Source organism: Heloderma suspectum, chromosome 3 (assembly GCF_057233095.1).
Source record: "Heloderma suspectum isolate Gila_16-S chromosome 3, 16-S_ref, whole genome shotgun sequence".
NCBI lineage: Eukaryota > Metazoa > Chordata > Lepidosauria > Squamata > Helodermatidae > Heloderma > Heloderma suspectum.
The window spans coordinates 184,749,043-184,768,922 of NC_139460.1; the positions used below are offsets into that span (position 1 = coordinate 184,749,043).

General features: G+C 43.0%; 1 protein-coding gene across 1 annotated transcript in view; it reads left to right on the forward strand.

The window, feature by feature from the left end:
* Window positions 1–19,880, forward strand: part of PSD (pleckstrin and Sec7 domain containing) — a 214,467-nt gene that overhangs the window by 58,797 nt on the left and 135,790 nt on the right. The window contains exon 5 of the mRNA XM_084845159.1: window positions 19,250–19,450. Within this exon, the coding sequence (XP_084701285.1) occupies window positions 19,250–19,450 (201 nt within the window). The remainder of the gene's footprint in view (window positions 1–19,249; window positions 19,451–19,880) is intronic.

A 19,880-nucleotide genomic window follows, 5' to 3' on the forward strand; every position in this document is an offset into this window, starting at 1 on the left:
AGTGTCCTTGATCAGTCATAGAGCTCTATTTGCACCTTGGTATTCTGAGTTACTAAGGGCTATTAAATGGTTGGGTTGACAACTAGAGCGCAGCTAGCAAAAAAAAACAACTTGTGCCAAGCATGATTGAACACAGGTGGCAATGGTGGTGAAGGTAGCTTAATTCTCTGTGATCACTTATTTTTTTGAGTGGCAAAAGTCTGTTCTCTATAGGATTGGGAGATCAGATGGAACTCTTAAAGGCTTACTGTGGCCAATTTGTATTATATTTTGCAGGCAAAATTGCTCACATTTGTTCTGACTTGGATGCCATAATTTTGAGAGTCAAAGATAGATGCAGCCAGGGTTCCATCTAATCATGTTGGTTTGGATAGGTTTCAGCTTGTGCAGCCTGCTGATGTGAAGACATTGCTTGGTGGTTTGAGTCCCACCACCTGCTTTTCGGATCCATACTGGATATAAAATCTGCCAGAACTGGGCTTACCATCTGGAACTCAGAAGTAACTCATAATCATCATCTTTATTACTATCACCAGTCAGACTTTGAGCATACAAAAATAAAAAGAGTCTACAAACACATTTAGAGAACATACAGTAAAATAAATTCTGAAGAGATCTTATTCTCCTAGCATTCGAAAAGAATTTAGCAAAAGTGTCTATTGTATCCCTATCCTCTGTTGTCCTAAAACAGTAAAGAAATGCATTTATATCTGATCTACTACCAAACAGTAATTTCTCTCTATTCTCTATATAAAAGGAACAGCAAAGTAAGACATGAGTAACGGATTCAATTTCATTCCTTCCACATGGGCATAAGTGATCTAAGAGACTAATTTTCTGAAACCTCCCTTGTAACAGAGCAGAGGGTAAGACATTAAATCTTGCCAAAGTAAGTGCTCGCCAATATTTGGGGATGTAAAGGATCGAGAAATATTTTGCTTCTACCAACCCATAACTCAGATTTGCACCCCAAAACAGAGGACAGCAAGTTCTATTTGCTGCAGAACTTAAAACTTGAAGATCATAATCCCTAACCCTTTGAGACAGAAGAGCTCTGGCCTTCTTAGCTTTCATCATTAATACAGACTCTGGGCAGAGGCCCAGAGAATTGATCTTATTCCAAAGCAATTTCATCCACTCAGAAACATAAGGGTCATCATGTGTCTTGTATAAGTAACCTGCTCCAGCAAAGGAGATTGTTACCTTGTCGTGGTGCTGGAGCTTGAGCACCTCAATGACTTCATGAGCTAAACCGTGAAGGGACACCCAAGACAGGAAGGTCATGGCAGAGAGGTCAGACTAAATACGATCCCTGGGGAAGGAAACGCCAACCCACCCCAGTATTCTTGTCATGAAAACTAAATGGATCAGTACAACCAGAGATATGTCGGTATACCATCGGAAGATGGGACTCCCAGGTCGGAAGCCCCAGATGTGATGACGCACTAGCTCAAAGCCGAAAGGACAGCTAGTGGCCTACGGTGCTGGTGGTGAACGACGAATCTGATGTTCTAAAGATCAACACACCATAGGAACCTGGAAGTAAGATCTATGAGCCAGGGCAAATTGGATGTGGTTATTGGGGAGATGTCAAGATTAAATATAGACATTTTGGGTGTCAGTGAACTGAAATGGACTGGAATGGGCCACTTCACATCAAATGGCCACCAGATCTACTACTGTGGACAAGAGGACGACAGAAGAAATGGAGTAGCCTTCATAATTAATAATAAAGTGGCTAAAGCAGTGCTTGGATACAATCCAAAAAATGACAGAATGATCCCAATTCGAATTCAGGGTAAGCCATTTAACATCACAGTGATCCAAATATACGCCCAACCACAGATGCTGAAGAAGCAGAAGTAGATCAGTTCTATGAGGATCTGCAGCACCTACTAGATAGTACGCCAAAAAAAGATGTTATTTTCATTACAGGAGACTGGAATGCTAAGGTGGGTAGTTAAATGACACCTGGAATTACAGGCAAGCATGGTCTGGGAGAACAAAATGAAGCAGGACACAGGCTGATAGAATTTTGCCAAGACAACTCACTGTGCATAAAAAACACTCTCTTCCAACAACCTAAGAGACAACTTTATAGTTGGACTTCACCAGACGGTCGACACCGAAATCAGATTGACTACATCCTTTGTAGCCATAGGTGGCGGACATCTATGCAGTTGGTAAAAACAAGACCTGGAGCTGATTGTAGTTCAGATCACAAACTTCTTATTGCACAATTTAGAATCAGACTAAAGAGAATAGGGAAGATCCACAGATCAGTTAGATATGAGCTCACGAATATTCCTCATGAATATGCAGTGGAGGTGAAGAATAGATTTAAGGGACTAGATTTAGTAGATAGGATCCCAGAAGAACTATGGACAGAAGTTCACAGCATTGTTCAAGAAGCAGCAAGAAAAAACGTCCCAAAGAAAAAGAAAACCAAGAAGGCAAGATGGCTGTCTGCTGAGACACTGGAAGCAGCCCAAGAAAGAAGGAAAGCAAAAGGCAACAGTGACAGGGGGAGATATGCCCAATTAAATGCAAAATTCCAGAGGTTAGCCAGGAATTATTTTTAAACAAGCAATGCGCGGAAGTGGAAGAAGATAATAGAATAGGAAGGACAAGAGACTTCTTCCAGAAAATTAGAAACATGGGAGGTAAATTCCAGGCAAAAATGGGTATTATCAAAAACAAAGATGGCAAGGACCTAACAGAAGCAGAAGAGATCAAGAAAAGGTGGCAAGAAGATACGGAAGATCTGTATAGGAAGGATAATAATATCGGGGATAGATTTGGCGGTGTGGTCAGTGAGCTAGAGCCAGGCATCCTGAAGAGTGAGGTTGAATGAGCCTTAAGAAGCATTGCTAATAACAAGGCAGCAGTAGATGACGGTATCCCAGCTAAACTGCTTAAAATCTTGCAAGATGATGCTCTCAAGGTGATGCATGCCATATGCCAGCAAATTTGGAAAACACAAGAATGGCCAACAGATTGGAAAAAATCCACTTATATCCCCATACCAAAAAAGGGAAGCACCAAAGAATGTTCCAACTATCGAACAGTGGCACTTATTTCACATGCCAGTAAGGTAATGCTCAAGATCTTGCAAGGTTGTTGTTGTTCAGTCGTTCAGTCGTGTCCGACTCTTCGTGACCCCATGGACCATAGCACGCCAGGCCTTCCTGTCCTGCGCTCTCTCCCGGAGTGTGCTCAAGTTCATATTCATTGCATCCGTGATGCTATCTAGCCATCTCATCCTCTGCCGTCCCCTTCTCCTTTTGCCTTCAGTCTTTCCCAGCATCAGGGTCTTTTCCAGGGAGTTTTCTCTTCGCATTAGGTGGCCAAAATATTGGAGCTTCAGCTTCATTATCTGTCCTTCCAATGAGCGGTCAGGGTTGATTTCCTTTAGGATGGACTGATTTGACCTCCTTGCAGTCCAGGGGACTCGTAAGAGTCTTCTCCAGCACCACAGTTCGAAAGCATCAATTCTTCGGCGCTCAGCCTTCCTTATAGTCCAGCTCTCACAGCCATACATTACTACTGGGAAAACCATAGCTTTGATTAGACGGACCTTTGTCGGCAAGGTGATGTCTCTGCTTCTTACTATGCTGTCTAGGTTTGCCATAGCTTTCCTCCCAAGGAGCAAGCGTCTTTTAATTTCATGGCTACAGTCACCGTCTGCGGTGATCTTGGAGCCCAAGAAAGTAAAATCTGTCACTGCTGCCATTTCTTCCCCTTCTATATGCCAGGAAGTGATGGGGCCAGATGCCATGATCTTAGTTTTTTTAATGTTGAGTTTCAAACCAGCTTTTGCACTCTCCTCTTTCACCCTCAACAAGAGGCTCTTTAGATCCTCTTCGCTTTCTGCCATTAGGGTGGTATCGTCTGCATATCGGAGGTTGTTGATAATTCTCCCAGCAATCTTAATTCCAACCTCTGATTCATCCAACCCGGCATTTCTCATGATGTACTCTTGCAAGGTAGACTCCAGCAATTCATGGAACGAGAATTGCCAAATGTACAAGCTGGGTTTAAAAAAGGCAGAGGAACTAGAGACCAAATTGCCAATATCCGCTGGATAATGGAGAAAGCCAGGGAGGTTCGGAAAAACATCTATTTCTGCCTTTGACTGTGTGGATCATAACAAACTGTGGCAAGTTCTCGGTGGTATGGGGATACCAAGTCATCTTGTCCTCCTCCTGAGGAATCTGTATAACGATCAAGTAGCAACGGTAAGAACAGACCACAGAACAACGGACTGGTTTAAGATTGGGAAAGGAGTATGGCAGGGTTGTATACTCTCACCTTACCTATTCAACCTGTACACAGAACACATCATGTGACATGCTGGGCTTGATGAAGTCAAGGCTGGAGTTAAATCGCTGGAAGAAACATTAACAATCTCAGATATGCAGATGATACCACTTTGATGGCTGAAAGCGAGGAGGAGCTGAGGAACCTTCTGATGAAGGTGAAAGAAGAAAGTGCAAAAGCTGGGTTGCAGTTAAAACTCAAAAAAACCCCAAGATTATGGCAACCAGCTTGATTGAGAACAGGCAAATAGAGGGAGAAAACGTGGAGGCAGTGACAGACTTTGTCTTTCTAGGCGCAAAGATTACTGCAGACGCTGACTGCAGCCAGGAAATCAGAAGATGTTTACTTCTTGGGAGGACAGCAATGACAAATCTTGATAAAATAGTGAAGAGCAAAGACATCACACTGACAACAAAGGTCCGCATAGTTAAAGCAATGGTATTCCCCGTAGTAACCTATGGCTGCGAGAGCTGGACCATAAGGAACGCTGAGCGAAGGAAGATGGATGCTTTTGAACTGTGGTGCTGGAGGAAAATTCTGAGAGTGCCTTGGACTGCAAGAAGATCCAACCAGTCCATACTCCAGGAAATAAAGCCAGACTGCTCACTTGAGGGAATGATCTTAAAGGCAAAACTGAAGTACTTTGGCCACATAATGAGAAGACAGGATACCCTGGAGAAGATGCTGATGCTAGGGAAAGTGGAAGGCAAAAGCAAGAGGGGCCGACCAAGGGCAAGATGGATGGATGATATTCTGGAGGTGATGGACTCGACCTTGGGGGAGCTGGGGGTGGTGACGGCCGACAGGAAGCTCTGGCGTGGGCTGGTCCATGAAGTCACGAAGAGTCGGAAGTGACTGACCGAATAAACAACAACAATAAGTACAACAACAATAAGTAATGGTTACAATAAGTAACCTGAGGATCCAGGGCCATACAAACAGATCCAAAAGTGGAATATGCTAATCCAAGCTCTCGAAGTGATTGTCTGTAGGACAGTTTCTAACAAGAGAGCAGGAGTTGCCATGCATTTTGGAAGACCAAGGGTGGAACGTATGAAAGCTGCCTGTGCAGATTCTATTGAAAAGTTAACGCCAGATTGCAATGCCATACGTCAGTTGCATAAGTGACTCTGGCTTTCTTTACATGGAGCTTTTATCCTGTGATTGAGATTGCTCCCTTATGGAAGTTTGCGGGCTCTTTAAATGACACCATGACCCTCCGGGTCGTCTCCTGCCCTTTGTTCCATTTTTAAATCATAGAATCATAAAATCATAGAACAGTAGGGTTGGAAGGGGCCTACAAGGCCATCGAGTCCAACCCCCTGCTCAATGCAGGAATCCAAATCAGAGCATCCCTGACAGATGGCTGTCCAGCCTTGTCTTGAATGCCTCCAGTGTGGTAGAGCCCACCACCTCCCTAGGTCATTGGTTCCATTGTCGTATTGCTCTAACAGGAAGTGTTTCCTGATGTTCAGCCGGAATCTGGCTTCCTGTAACTTGAGACCATTATTCCGTGTCCTGCACTCTAGGATGATCAAGAAGAGATCCTGGCCTTCCTCTCTGTGACAACTGTTCAAGTACTTGAAGAGCACTGTCATATCTCTCCTCAGTCTTCTCTTTTCAAGGCTAAACATTCCCAGTTCTTTCAGTCTCTCCTCATAGGGCTTTGTTTCCAGTCCCCTGATCATTTTCGTTGCCCTCCTCTGAACCCTCTCCAGTTTGTCTGCATCCTTCTTAAAGTGTTGCTCCCAGAACTGGACACAGTACTCCAGATGAGGCCTAACCAGTGCTGAGTAGAGGGGAACTAGTACTTCACGAAATTGGGAAGCTATACTTGCAAATGCAGCCCCAAATAGCATTTGCCTTTTTTTTGCAGCCACATCACATTGTTGGCTCATATTCAGCTTGTGATCTACATCAATTCCAAAATCCTTCTCGCTTGTAGTGTTGCTGAGCCACGTATCCCCCATCTTGTAACTGTGCATTTGGTTTCTTTTTCCTAGGTGCAGAACTTGGCATTTATCCCTATTATGTCATTCTGTTGTTTTCTGCCCAGCGCTCCAGTCTATCCAGATTACTTTGAATTTTGTTTCTGTCTTCCAAAGTATTAGCTATCCTGCCCAATTTTGTGTCATCTGCAAATTGGATCAGCATTCCCTGCAAGTCATTAATACAAATGTTGAAGAGCACTGGGCCCAGGACTGAGCCCTGTGGTACCCCACTCGTTACCTCTCCCCAGTTGGAGAAGGTCCCATTGATAAGCACTCTTTGAGTCCGATTCTGTAGCCAACTGTGGATCCACCAGATTGTTGTTTCATCTAGCCCACTTTGAGCTAGTTTGCTCATCAAGATATCATGGGGCACTTTGTTGAAAGCTTTGCTGAAGTCGAGGTATATGATGTCTACAGCATTCCCACGGTCTACAAGGGTGGTTACTTGATCAAAAAATGAGATCAGATTTGTCTGGCAGGACTTGTTTTTGACTAATCCATGTTGGCTTCGAGTAATCACAGCATTGTTTTCAAGGTGCTTCCAGATGGATTGCTTTATCATCTGCTCCAGAATTTTCTCAGGGATTGAAGTCAGACTGACTGATCTGTAGTTCCCAGGTTCCTCCTTTTTACCCTTTTTGAAGATAGGGACAACATTAGCCCTCCTCCAGTCGTCTGGCACTTCCCCCGTCCTCCATGATTTCTCAAAGAGAATAGACAGCAGTTCTGAGAGTTCTTCTGCCAGTTCCTTTATGACTCTAGGATGCAGTTCATCTGGCCCTGGAGATTTGAACTCATTCAAAGTAATTAGCTGTTCCTTGACCATATGCCTATCGATCTCAAGCTGCAATCCTGCCCCTTTAGCCTGTACTTCGCCTTTGCCAGGGGGGTCATAGACCCTCTTTTGGGAGAAGACTGAGCCAAAGTAGGAATTGAGCACCTCTACCTTTTCTTTGTCATCTGTTATCGTTTTGCCATCATTATTTAATAGCTGAACCACCATTTCTTTCCTCTGTCTTTTACTATGCACGTAGCTGAAGAAAGCCTTTTTGTTGTTTTTAGCATCCCTCGCTAACCTCAGCTCGTTCTCAGCTTTAGCCTTCCTGACGCCATCCCTGCAATTCTGTGCTAACTGCCTCTCCTCTTCCTTTGTTACTTGGCCTTCTTTCCACTTCCTATATGTGTCCTTTTTTGTTTTCAGGTCATCTCCAAGCTTTTTGTGAAGCCACATTGGCTTCTTCTGTTGTCTTCCACCTTTTCTTCTTGTTGGAATTGTTTGTGATTGTTCCTTGAGAATTTCCTTTTTTAAAAGCTCCCACCCATCTTGGACTCCTTTTCTCGTTAGCATTGCTTGCCTTGGGACCTTACTGATCATTGTTCTGAGTTTATTAAAATCAGCTTTCCTAAAATCCAGGGTACGCGCTTGACCACACTCAGCTTTTGCTTCCCTTAGAACCAAGAACTCAAGTACAACATGGTCGCTTTCCCCCAGAGTTCCTGTAACTGCTACTTTATCCACTAAGTCATCTCTGTTGGTTAGGATCAAGTCAAGGATAGCCGATCCTCTAGTTCCTTCCTCTACTTTCTGTAGGAGGAAGTTATCCACCACACAAGTCAGGAATTTCTTGGAGGGGCCATGTTTTGCAGAATTTGTCTCCCAACAAATATCGGGGAAATTGAAGTCCCCCATTACTACTACATCATGCTTCCTTAAAACATTGGCTATTTGCTTTTCAAAAGTTTCATCCTCGTTTTCTCCTTGGTTGGGTGGCCGGTAGTAGACTCCGACCACCAGGTTCCTTTTATTCTTTGCTCCATTTATTTTGATCCAGATGCTCTCGATGGGGCTACTAAGCTCATCCTCCTGTATTTCTGTACAGAGATATGTATTTTTCACATACAGTGCAACCCCACCTCCCTTTCTGTTCCTCCTGTTCTTTTTGAACAAGTTATATCCTTCCATTGCTGTATTCCAGTCATGAGAGTCATCCCACCAAGTCTCAGTTATACCTATCAAGTCATAATTTCTCTCCTGTATTAAGAGTTCAAGTTCGTTCTTTTTGTTTCCCATACTCTGGGCATTAGTATATCGACATCGAAGACCATGTGCTTCATAGTCTGGCTTTCTTCCTACTTGTGTCTGAAGACCATTATTGGGTGCTATCAGAGCTGTTCTCTCCATTGCAGTGCATGTGCCTTCATCCATTGTTACCCCCAACATTACATCTCCCTTCCCCGTAGGATTCAGTGTAAAGCCCTCCTGATGAAGTTCTTCATGCTGTGGCCAAACACATTCTCCCCATCCTTTGTGAGGTGCAACCCGCCCCTTGCCAACAGCCCATCTTCCAGGAAGGATAGCCCGTGGTCCCAGAATCCAAATCATAGAATCATAGAATCATAGAATAGTAGGGTTGGAAGGGGCCTACAAGGCCATCGAGTCCAACCCCCTGCTCAATGCAGGAATCCAAGTCAGAGCATCCCCGACAAATGGCTGTCCAGCCTCGTCTTGAAGGCCTCCAGTGTGGGAGAGCCCACCACCTCCCCAGGTAATTGGTTCCATTGTCGTATTGCTCTGACACTCAGGAAGGTTTTCCTGATGTTCAGCCGGAATCTGGCTTCCTGCAACTTGAGCCCATTATTCCGTGTCCTGCACTCTGGGATGGTCAAGAAGAGATCCTGGCCTTCTTCTCTGTGACAACCTTTCAAGTACTTGAAGAGTGCTATCATATCTCCCCTCAGTCTTCTCTTCTCAAGGCTAAACATGCCCAGTTCTTTCAGTCTCTCTTCATAGGGCTTTGTTTCCAGTCCCCTGATCATCTTTGTTGCCCTCCTCTGAACCCTCTCCAGTTTGTCTGCATCCTTCTTAAAGTGTGGTGCCCAGAACTGGACACAGTACTCCAGATGAGGCCTAATCAGTGCTGAGTAGAGGGGAACTAGTACTTCCCGGGATTTGGAAGCGATGCTTCTATGAATGCAGCCCAAAAGAGCATTTGCCTTTTTTGCAGCCACATCACATTCTTGGCTCATATTCAGCTTGTGATCGACAACAATTCCAAGATCCTTCTCGCTCATAGTGTGGTTGAGCCACGTATCCCCCATCTTGTAACTGTGCATTTGGTTTCTTTTTCCTAGGTGCAGAACTTGGCATTTGTCCCTATTAAATGCCATTCTGTTGTTTTCTGCCCAGTGCTCCAGTCTATCCAGATCACTTTGAATTTTGTTTCTGTCTTCCAAAGTATTAGCTATCCCTCCCAATTTTGTGTCATCTGCAAATTGGATCAGCATTCCCTGCACCTCCTCCTCCAAGTCATTAATCAAAATGTTGAAGAGCACTGGGCCCAGGACTGAGCCCTGCGGTACCCCACTCGTTACCTCTCCCCAGCTTGAGAAGGTCCCATTGATAAGCACTCTTTGAGTCCGATTCTGTAGCCAACTGTGGATCCACCGGATCGTTGTTTCATCTAGCCCACTTTGAGCTAGTTTGCTCATCAGGATATCATGGGGTACTTTGTCGAAAGCTTTGCTGAAGTCGAGGTATATGATGTCTACAGCATTCCCACGGTCTACAAGGGAGGTGACTTGATCAAAAAATGAGATCAGATTTGTCTGACAGGACTTGTTTTTGACAAATCCATGTTGGCTTCGAGTAATCATGGCATTGTTGTCAAGGTGCTCCCAGATGGATTGCTTTATGATCTGCTCCAGAATTTTCCCAGGGATTGATGTCAGACTGACTGGTCTGTAGTTCCCAGGTTCCTCCTTTTTACCCTTTTTGAAGATAGGGACAATGTTAGCCCTCCTCCAGTCATCTGGCACTTCCCCCGTCCTCCATGATTTCTCAAAGAGAATAGACAGCGGTTCTGAGAGTTCTTCTGCCAGTTCTTTTATGACTCTAGGATGCAGTTCATCTGGCCCTGGAGATTTGAACTCATTCAAAGTAATTAGGTGTTCCTTGACCATATGCCTGTCGATCTCAAGCTGCAATCCTGCCCCTTCAGCCTGTACTTCGCCTTTGCCAGGGGGGTCATAGACCCACTTTTGGGAGAAGACTGAGCCAAAGTAGGAATTGAGCACCTCTACCTTTTCTTTGTCATCTGTTACCATTTTTCCATCCTTATTTAATAGCTGAACCACCATTTCTTTCCTCTGCCTTTTACTATGCACGTAGCTGAAGAAAGCCTTTTTGTTGTTTTTAACATCCCTTGCTAACCTCAGCTCATTCTCAGCTTTAGCCTTCCTGACGCCATCCCTGCAATTCTGTGCTATCTGCCTGTACTCTTCCTTTGTTACTTGGCCTTCTTTCCACTTCCTATATGTGTCCTTTTTTGTTTGCAGGTCATCCCTAAGCTTTTTGTGAAGCCACATTGGCTTCTTCTGTTGTCTTCCACCTTTTCTTCTTGTTGGAATTGCTTGTGATTGTGCCTTGAGAATTTCCTTTTTTAAAAGCTCCCACCCATCTTGGACTCCTTTTCTCGCTAGCATCGCTTGCCATGGGACCTTACTGATCATTGTTCTGAGTTTATGAAAATCAGCTTTCCTAAAATCCAGGGTACGCATTTGACTACACTCGGCTTTTGCTTCCCTTAGAACCAAGAACTCAAGTACAACATGGTCGCTTTCCCCCAGAGTTCCTGTAACTGCTACTTTATCCACTAAGTCATCTCTGTTGGTTAGGATCAAGTCAAGGATAGCTGATCCTCTAGTTCTTACCTCTACTTTCTGTAGGAGGAAGTTATCCGCCACACAAGTCAGGAATTTCCTGGAGGGGCCATGTTTTGCAGAATTTGTCTCCCAACAAATCTCTCTCGTCGGCACCACCTTCATAGCCAGTCATTCACCCGCAGTATTTTTCGTTCCCTTTCTATCCCACTTCTAACTACTGGAAGGATGGATGAGAAAACTATCTGGGCCCCAAAGTTCTTGAGTTTCCTTCCCAAAGCCTCAAAGTCTGATGTGATTTCTTTGTAGCTTCGCTTGGCGGTATCATTTGTTCCCACATGGATGAGAAGAAAGGGATACCTGGCTTTATGAGTGCAGGCAACCTTTCAGTCATGTCACTAATTCGTCCTCCCGGGAGACAAAATACCTGGCGAGTCCACAGGTCTTCGTGACATACTTGGGTCTCGATCCCACACAGCAAGGAGTCTCCCACTACTACCACTCTTCTCTTCTTGTTGTAGGCCTGGGTTTCATCGCCTCTATTTGACTGACCTTCAGCCTCTTGCTCACTCGCATGTAGGTTCCCCTGTGATTCTTCCTCTGCAGGTTGTCCTCCAGTCTCATCCGCAAGTACCTGGAATCGGTTCCACAGCTCCACTGCTTCCACTGGCGCAGAGTGGCATCTAGTTCTTCTTCTCCTAACTGTCACCCTTTTCCAAGGAGTATCCTCTACTCCATTTTTCTTCACGTCAGCGTTTCCCACTGCCTCATCTTGCTGTTGCTCTTCAAGTTTCGTAGATCACAGATAATGAACTATCAAATTATCCCATTGTGTTCTGCTAGAGTTCCCTCCATGAAAAGAGGAAAAGTGGCAAGAAGAGGAGCAAGATCAATGAAAGACATGGAAGACTCAGATACGGGGAGAAGGAGGGGGAAAGAGGAGGGGGGAACGGAAGCGGGTGAAAATGGGAGTTCTTTTGATCCTGCATTTAAGATGGAAGCAGAAAGCCCCATTTTAAATGCAGGATTTTAGGCTGGTGTAGAGAAGCCCTCTGCCTTAAAAACATGAAGTGCAGCAGGGACAAATTGACCCCCTTTGGTATAGCAGAACCTTATTATTGGAGCAGCCGTGTTATTAGCTGTTGCTCTAGCCCTACTTCTCTGCAAAAACCAGCTGAGAGTTTTATAGAAGTACATACCCAAATATTTATAGCCTGAAATTTGCTCAATACAATTCCCATTCACAGACCATCCAAAGGTCCTCCTGCATCTTGAAAAAACCAGCACTTTAGATTTATTATGGTTAATTCTCAATTGGTTGATTTTTACAGTAGCTAGTGTAAACGTAGGAGGCCAACCCTGGTCCATGATATAAAAACAGCATCGTCTGCTTGAAGTAAAATGGGAATCTTTGAATCAGCCAGTTTTGGAGGGTGGGAGTCTAGTATTCAAAGCATTATGTAAATCACTCAGAAAAATGTTAAAAATGGAACTAAAATGCAGCCTTGTCTTACACCCCTGGTTGACACTATTGGTTCCAACAGGCTACCAATAGAGTTACTTCTAATTTGAACTTTCATCTGATGGTAAAGGTTTTGGATCAAATATAGAAGTCTTTTATCAATACCCCACATTTATAATTTTGCCCATAACTTATTTCTCGAAACTGAGTCAAAAGTGGATTTCAAATCTATGAATACAGAAAATAATTGCCTCCCTTTTAGTTTAGAATACTTTTCAGCTAGATGGGCCAAAACAAAACAGTGGTCGAAAGTTGAGCAACCAGGAGTAAAGCCAGTTTGTTCATCTTCTATCGCTTTGGAGTTTCCCATCCAATCTAGAAGACATTTGCATAACAATTTGGTGTAAATCTTCCCAATTATAGATAGGAGGCTTATGGGACAATAATTATTGGGATCCTGCCTCTCACCCTTCTTATGTATGGGAACTTAAATTGCCTTGCGCCAAATATGTGGGAAACGACCAGTCCTGTTGCATAAAGTAAAGAAAGGGGCTAAAAAAGAAGCCCACCAGCTCGCATTGCATTTTAATGCGTTTGAGGGTATACTATCAGGTCTGGGGGAGCTTATTGTTTTTGAGTTGACTAATTAAATCACTAATCTCTTTTGGATCGACATCAGGCCACTCAGATAAATCATCTATCTTCCCACTTACAGTTAAATTTACAGAGTCAGGGTCAAGAAAGATTTCAGTAAAGTATTTCTCCCACACCGCTGTTGGAATACAGCAATCAGGGGCCTTATTATCTGATAGTCCTGTAGATACCAGATTCCAAAAACACCTTGTATCTTTATTCAGAATTGCCTGATTCAACAAACTCCACCTCTCACTTATATCAGCTTGTTTCTTGGCCTGGATAAAGTTTTTAAAGTTGAAAATAATTTGCAGAGAACACGTTTATTGTGCTACTTCTATAGTTCTCATATATATTCTGAATTTGTTTCTTAAGTGACATGCAGTCACGATCAAACCAGCCAAAACTTTGTCTATGTTTTTGAATTTGTGGTTTGGGGTTTTCTAAAACTGTACATAATGTATCCATTAACTCTCCATAATGGGAAATCATTTTGGCTATATCACTGCAGAGTATTATGTTCAGATATAAAGTTTTCCCAACATCAGAAAGTATGAACTCATTAATCTTATCCTCAGAGCAATTGTTCCATCATACCACTTTATTGATTATTGACAGAATTATAGTGATGGTGATTGATAATTGGTTATGATTCCATCCTCAAAACCATTAAGCATAGTGATTAATGGAAAATGATCACTATCAGTAATTTCATCAACCCCAAATAAATGGATCTGCTCCTGCAGGACCTGCAAGATGATCACATAATCAATAACACTAGAACCTAAACTGGAAGTGAATGTGAATTCCCCACTACTGTCAAAGGGTGCCCAACCATTCAATAGCATTTTCCCTGACCAATTGATAAATTGAGCCAGAAGAACCCCTGCAAAAATTAACAACTTTATCTTTACATCTTTGGGTTGAGTGCATAAGGTAAGGGACCTCAGACTCTTCTAAATAAAAATATTTAGACTCAGTAAGTGCAGCATTGCTTGCTCCCATCCTGGCGTTGAAATCTCCCATTATAATCACTTTTGCTTTTGGAAATTGGCCTTCCATTTGGTTTACATAATCTTCTAGTGTGCACCATTGTTGTTTACCTATTGAATTATCCTGTATAGGTGATAGGTAGATATTAAACATCAAAAACTGTTCTTGTCTAAATTGGAGCAACACAGCCATGGCAATAGGGTCACAAATAGCAACTTTCCTAACAGTTGTTTTCAAGTTTAGTGAGAACAAACATAGTAAACCTGAACAGGGCCAGCCTTTACCTTTGTTACGTCTTGCATTAAGCGAGTAGGATAAAAATCTGTTAACAGTTATTGGCTCAGTTACCCAAGTTTCTTGAAAAAAACAACATAAAATTTATCTATGTAATCCTTAACAGGGGGAATTTTATTAATTCTACCCTAGCCTGCTACATTCCATGATAAACACCTTAGCTGGGTATACCTAGAGGCTATCTTGATTAGATTAATGGCTCCATTATCTCTAATTCTCTCTTCATATCTAAAAAAAATACTCCCGTTGGCTTTAGGGGTAGCAACCCAGTTCAACTTACTGGGATTTGTAACAGTGGAAAGCTGAAGACCTAATTCTGATGGCTCAAGGTATCTATGGCCTAACCAGCTATTATGCAACTTATCTGCCAATTGTGGCTTTACAAGCTCAGTAATTCATAGAGGGGGAAATTGTGAGTCAGAATCAACAAAGAATAAAACTTTCTGTATGGGCAGCGCTGTTGATTATACACTGCGGCGAAATTACTCTAACTGATTATGACTCTTCAAACAAGAATTGCTTATCATTATCAGTATGAGAGGGAGAATGTTCAGTATGGTTCTGGTTACATAGGGCACTGTCATCTTTGTTTAAATCTCCTTTCAATGTATAGATGTTCGTAATCTTTGCTTGTTCCACTGCTTCATGGGCCAGTAGATTACTGCTGTCTTCTAAGCGGAAAGGGTTCTGTGTTGATGGAGGAAATGAGGATTTTTTTAGTCTCTTCATCTACAGGGATCTCCTCATTATTTAAGGTGCTATTGACCTGTAAGAGAGCAGAGGACAGGAAGGCCTGGCATGCTATCATCCATGGGGTCACGAAGAGTCGGACATGACTTAACGACTGAGCAACAATTGACCTGTAACCCAATAAAAGAGATTTTTGTCCCTGGGGAAAGCCATTTCTTCATCTATTCCTTGCAACTTCTGCACAACCATTGAAACTGTTGATAACCTCAGTGTAGCATTCTGCTCATTGTAAGGGAGGGCAACAAAAGGGAGGAGCAATTTTGAGTCTATTGGCTTGGAAGGATAATCCATTTTCTTAGTTGTTTGTGAATCAAATCCCCTCCAAGAGTCGAATCAATTTCAACGTTAGAGCAACTACAGCTTGTTGAATTGACTGCTGAGATATTCCTGTCAGTTGACACTTTCCAAGGTGTCTTTTTCCCCCTTAATGAGAGTCTGTGTCTTTGCTTCACTGACTCTAAATGCAGGGGGGTCTGACTCTGCTATATAACAGCAGTGGTGTCTTTAAGATGTCGAGAAAAACACGTGAGGGAATCAGACCGAAGTTGTATAATAGTTTCCTTTTTAAGACTAACCTGGGAAATTTAGAGGTTTCAAATGCTAAAACATATTTCTTATTATAATTTGTGCTTTGAATTCTATTAACTCCCATGAGATTGATTCTTCTCTTCGGTACCTTAAGGATGTGGCTAAGATGTTGAACTGCTTGCCTTTTGGAACTCCAGATGTGTATATTTCCCTTATAAGGCAAAATAATAAGCGCCACTTCAAGGGGCTGTAATATTAAATTACTCTGCTTGCAGTTATTTGAGCATTCCCCTAACTTTATACTTTCAGAGTTATATTTTCTCCCTTCCTCCCTTGAAGCCTCAGGGTTATCTAGAAGGGTCTCAGTGTTAAACCGTGGTGTTAGCTCTCCTAGTTAGCTGAGACCTGGCCAAGTCGATGGAAGACGCATTCAACTGTACTGGCTATTAATGAAGTTTGTTCAGCAAAGAGCATTAAAATGCCTCCTGTACCACCCAAATCTAATTGAGACCTTGGGGACACCTTCCTCTTTAAATAAAGAAAAGGGGAAATCCTCAGTTCCAGTTCTCAAGGTTCCAGATTTGTTACTTGCAGGAATGTTTGAGTTAAGAATGGATTCCTTCTGAGTTGATGAGAAAAAGTTATCAATCCTACACTGTTTAGGTGAAGGGTAAGAGCTGCAGTCCTCCAGGTTGCAATAGCTTTTCAGTTTTCTCACCTTTAATACTAGGAACTACCTTTCACCATCCTTCCAATCAGAGTCAGAACATCAAGCAGCTTAAACAATTTAACAGTTCAAGTCAGGAAACTCCACCAGATTTATAATGTTTCAGACATCCAATTATGCTCCAGGTACTTTTCGCTGGTCCCACTGTCACTCGTTATAATCTATTATCAAAAGGTTCTGGGTCAGCAACAGCTGTTAGGAATTGTGCCTCCACAGGGAAGCAGCATCCCAATGAAAAACTTACTAAACCTGCTTTTGTGTAATGATAATTTAGGGTTGTAAAACATGGTTTAATTTGTTTTGCTTTACTTTATTTCTCTCCTCCTCTCTTCCTCTTCTTCCTCTCTTCTTGAGACACCCTTAAAGATTTTAGCTCAGCTGGCCAGATACCAGTTCTTATCAAGGAGAGAGGAAAGATTAATCCAAGTAGAAGCTTCAAATAGCTTTCTTCAGGAGAATATTCCAACTCAAGGTTAAGTTAATAAAAATGGTCTGATAATAAAAGGTCAAGATTACAGTTTAAGAACATTAGCTTTAAAAAGCATTAACAATATTTATCCTGTTGACTCATGAAGGTAAGTAGACTTTTAGGATTTATAATAGACGGCTTGACTCCACGATATATCAGCTTTGTTGTTAAAAAAGGATCTTATCCAACACTATTCAAATGTGGTGAGATCCCAGTCTGTTCAAATGGTTCCTTCCCTCAGTAAAAGCTCATTAATGAGCAGAGAGCCAACATAAAGACATAAAAACATTTTAAAAAGCCAAGATAACGCTAACTCCACTACTGAATCAAATCAATTAGACAATGGAAAACTAATTAAAAGAGATAAAAAGAGATTAAAACTGAGAATGCTGGAGCTCTCAAAAACACAGCTAACCGCATAGATGCCATTTTCATCACCATCCTTGTTCTCCTTATTCCTCAGAGGTAACTAACGGCTCTCTGAAGGTGGATATGGTTCCCACTGCATCCCTGTTCAACCCTTGTTTAAAACACCAAGTTTGGATCCCTTGATTCTGGAAAATTGTCACCCAGTATCTAATTCTTGAGTAAGATACTAGAAAAGGTGGTGGCATCTCAACTCCAGATGGTCTTGGATGACGCTGAATATTTGGATTCATTCCAAGCTGGTTTCTGGCCTTTTTATCTTTTATTGTTTGGGGACAGAAATAGCCTTGGTCACTCTGGTGGATGATATGCTGGGGGATGGATGAGAGGAATGCAATACAGTCAGTCCTACTGGACCTCTCAGTGGCTTTCAGTACCATCAACCATTGGGGGGCATGGTGGTACATTGGCTCCAGTCTTTTTTCAAGGCATGTAAGTAGGTGATTCGGGGGGACTCCTGCTCTGCCCCCATAGTTAATGCCTGCATTGATGTTTGGAGTGCATCAGGGTTCTATCTTGCCCCCATGATTTTTAACATCTACATGAAACCACTGGGAGATGTCATTTGGAGGTTTGGCTAAAGTATCAGGCAGTTCTACCTCTTGCTTCCTCAAGCTCATCCTGGGGAAGCTATGAAAACCTTGTCTGGGGGGCAAGCTTGGGGTGGATGAGGGCAAACAAGCTGAGGCCTAATCCAGCTAAGATAGAGTACTGTGGGTATGGAAAAATGCTGAGATGGATGGTGTGAGACCAGTGCTGGATAGGGTTGCACTTCCCCTGAAGGATCAAATGCACAGCTTGGGGGTTCTCCTGGACTTGGAGGTATCTATGAAAATGCAGGTGGTGTTCTGTTACCAGGGGTGCCTTTCATCAGCTTTGGCTGATTCACCAGCTTTGTCCCTATGTGAAGAAAGCCTTGCTATAGATATTCATGCCCAGGTTACATCCAGTCTAGACATATCATGCTATATGTGTGGCTGCTTTTAAAGACAGTTCAAAAGCTTCAGCTGGAGCAAAATTCAGCCATCCAGTTGTTCACTAGGGCAAGGTGATCAGAGCTTGTAACACCGATTCTGTACCAGCTGCACTGGTTGCCATTGGGCCCTGTTTCATGCCTGCTGGTAAGATCTATTATACTGGTGGGCACAAGAGATAGGGCCTTTTCTGTGGTGGCCCATCTTTTCTGTGGTGGCCCTACTGTGGTGGATGTGCATGTGGTTCTTTCCCTGGTTTTAAATTGCTGGAAGTTCCAGTCTGCCTTTAAATGAATGGATACTGATCTTTATTTCATGAATTGGAGATGTAACTGTCAGTTAGTTTAATAAATGTTTCATGCTGCTGTAGTAAATTGGATTCTATATTTTATTGTTTTATAATATTATCTTGTACATCATCTTGAGGAAAGTTCACCTCAAAAAGCAGTATTTAAAATATATTAAATAAATAAAGGAACAGAGCAGATTCAGAAAAAGAGACCTGCAACATCAGATGCAAAAGTTTCAGGGTTTGGGTTCTTCAGTTCTGTCCTCTAGATATATGGGCCTAGGACTCAACAGGGATTTTCCAGTTCCTGCCTTCTGAACTAGTTAATTTCTCTATTATTGCCAGTTGGAGCCATGTCTTTTCATGTTTAACAGGAAACCTACAGAATTGCTCTCTGCTGGTTTCTGGATATTTTTTGGCGGTGTGAAGGTAGTGTATTTAGCACAGGAGCACAAAACTGGAAATGGCAGGAAAGGGTACATCAAAGCACCAGTTAACAGAGGGATTTCTTGTTATTCTACCTTGGATGGTACTGCCCATGCTGGCCCTAGTAGCCTCTGATTTGCCATTTGGACTAATGGTGAACAGCACAATAATAGCCACCGTCCCTGATCAGCACACCAGGCACTTACCCCCAACCCCCAGCATCTAGAGGAGCCTTCAGCGAAGGGCAATAAGGCAAAAGGCCACTGGTTTGCAAGGCTTATGTGATGGCTTCTGTGTTTTTGTTTTAGTGAGCATCCTCTTAGTCCATTGGTCTCTGACTCGGATTCTGAACTGGACAGCATGGAGCAATTGGCCCTGGGCAGTACGGACACCCTCTCCAATGGGCACAAGGCTGATCTGGAGGCTGCTAAACGCCTGGCAAAGAGGCTCTACAACCTGGATGGTTTCAAAAAAGCAGATGTAGCCCGCCACCTGGGGAAGAAGTACGTGTGGGTATTAGGAGAAAAGACCGTTCACCCAGAGCTCTGTTAACTCCCTGAGGGAATACAGCAGCCTGCTACACTCACACAGAACGATCCCGAGGAGACGGTCTTTTGGAGGACCAGCAGATAGGACACAGCCTTCACTCCAGAATACTGAGTAAACCTTTGGCTAGCTTGCCTTTACCAGACACGCTTGGGTTGACAGTGCTTTCTGTGTGGCCCACATAACATACCCAGGGGATGGCCTATGTTGTACTTCTCTAGCCTGAGAAAAACATGCACACAAAAACATGTATGCCTGGACTCCTAATGCATATTGCCACAGGAGAATAAAGATCTCACTAGAGATTGAGGCAATGTAAGGGGGTGTGAAATAAAGTCCTTCATCAAAGATTGTAGGTGCCTTTGCTGGCCTGATATATATTCTGCCTTTCTT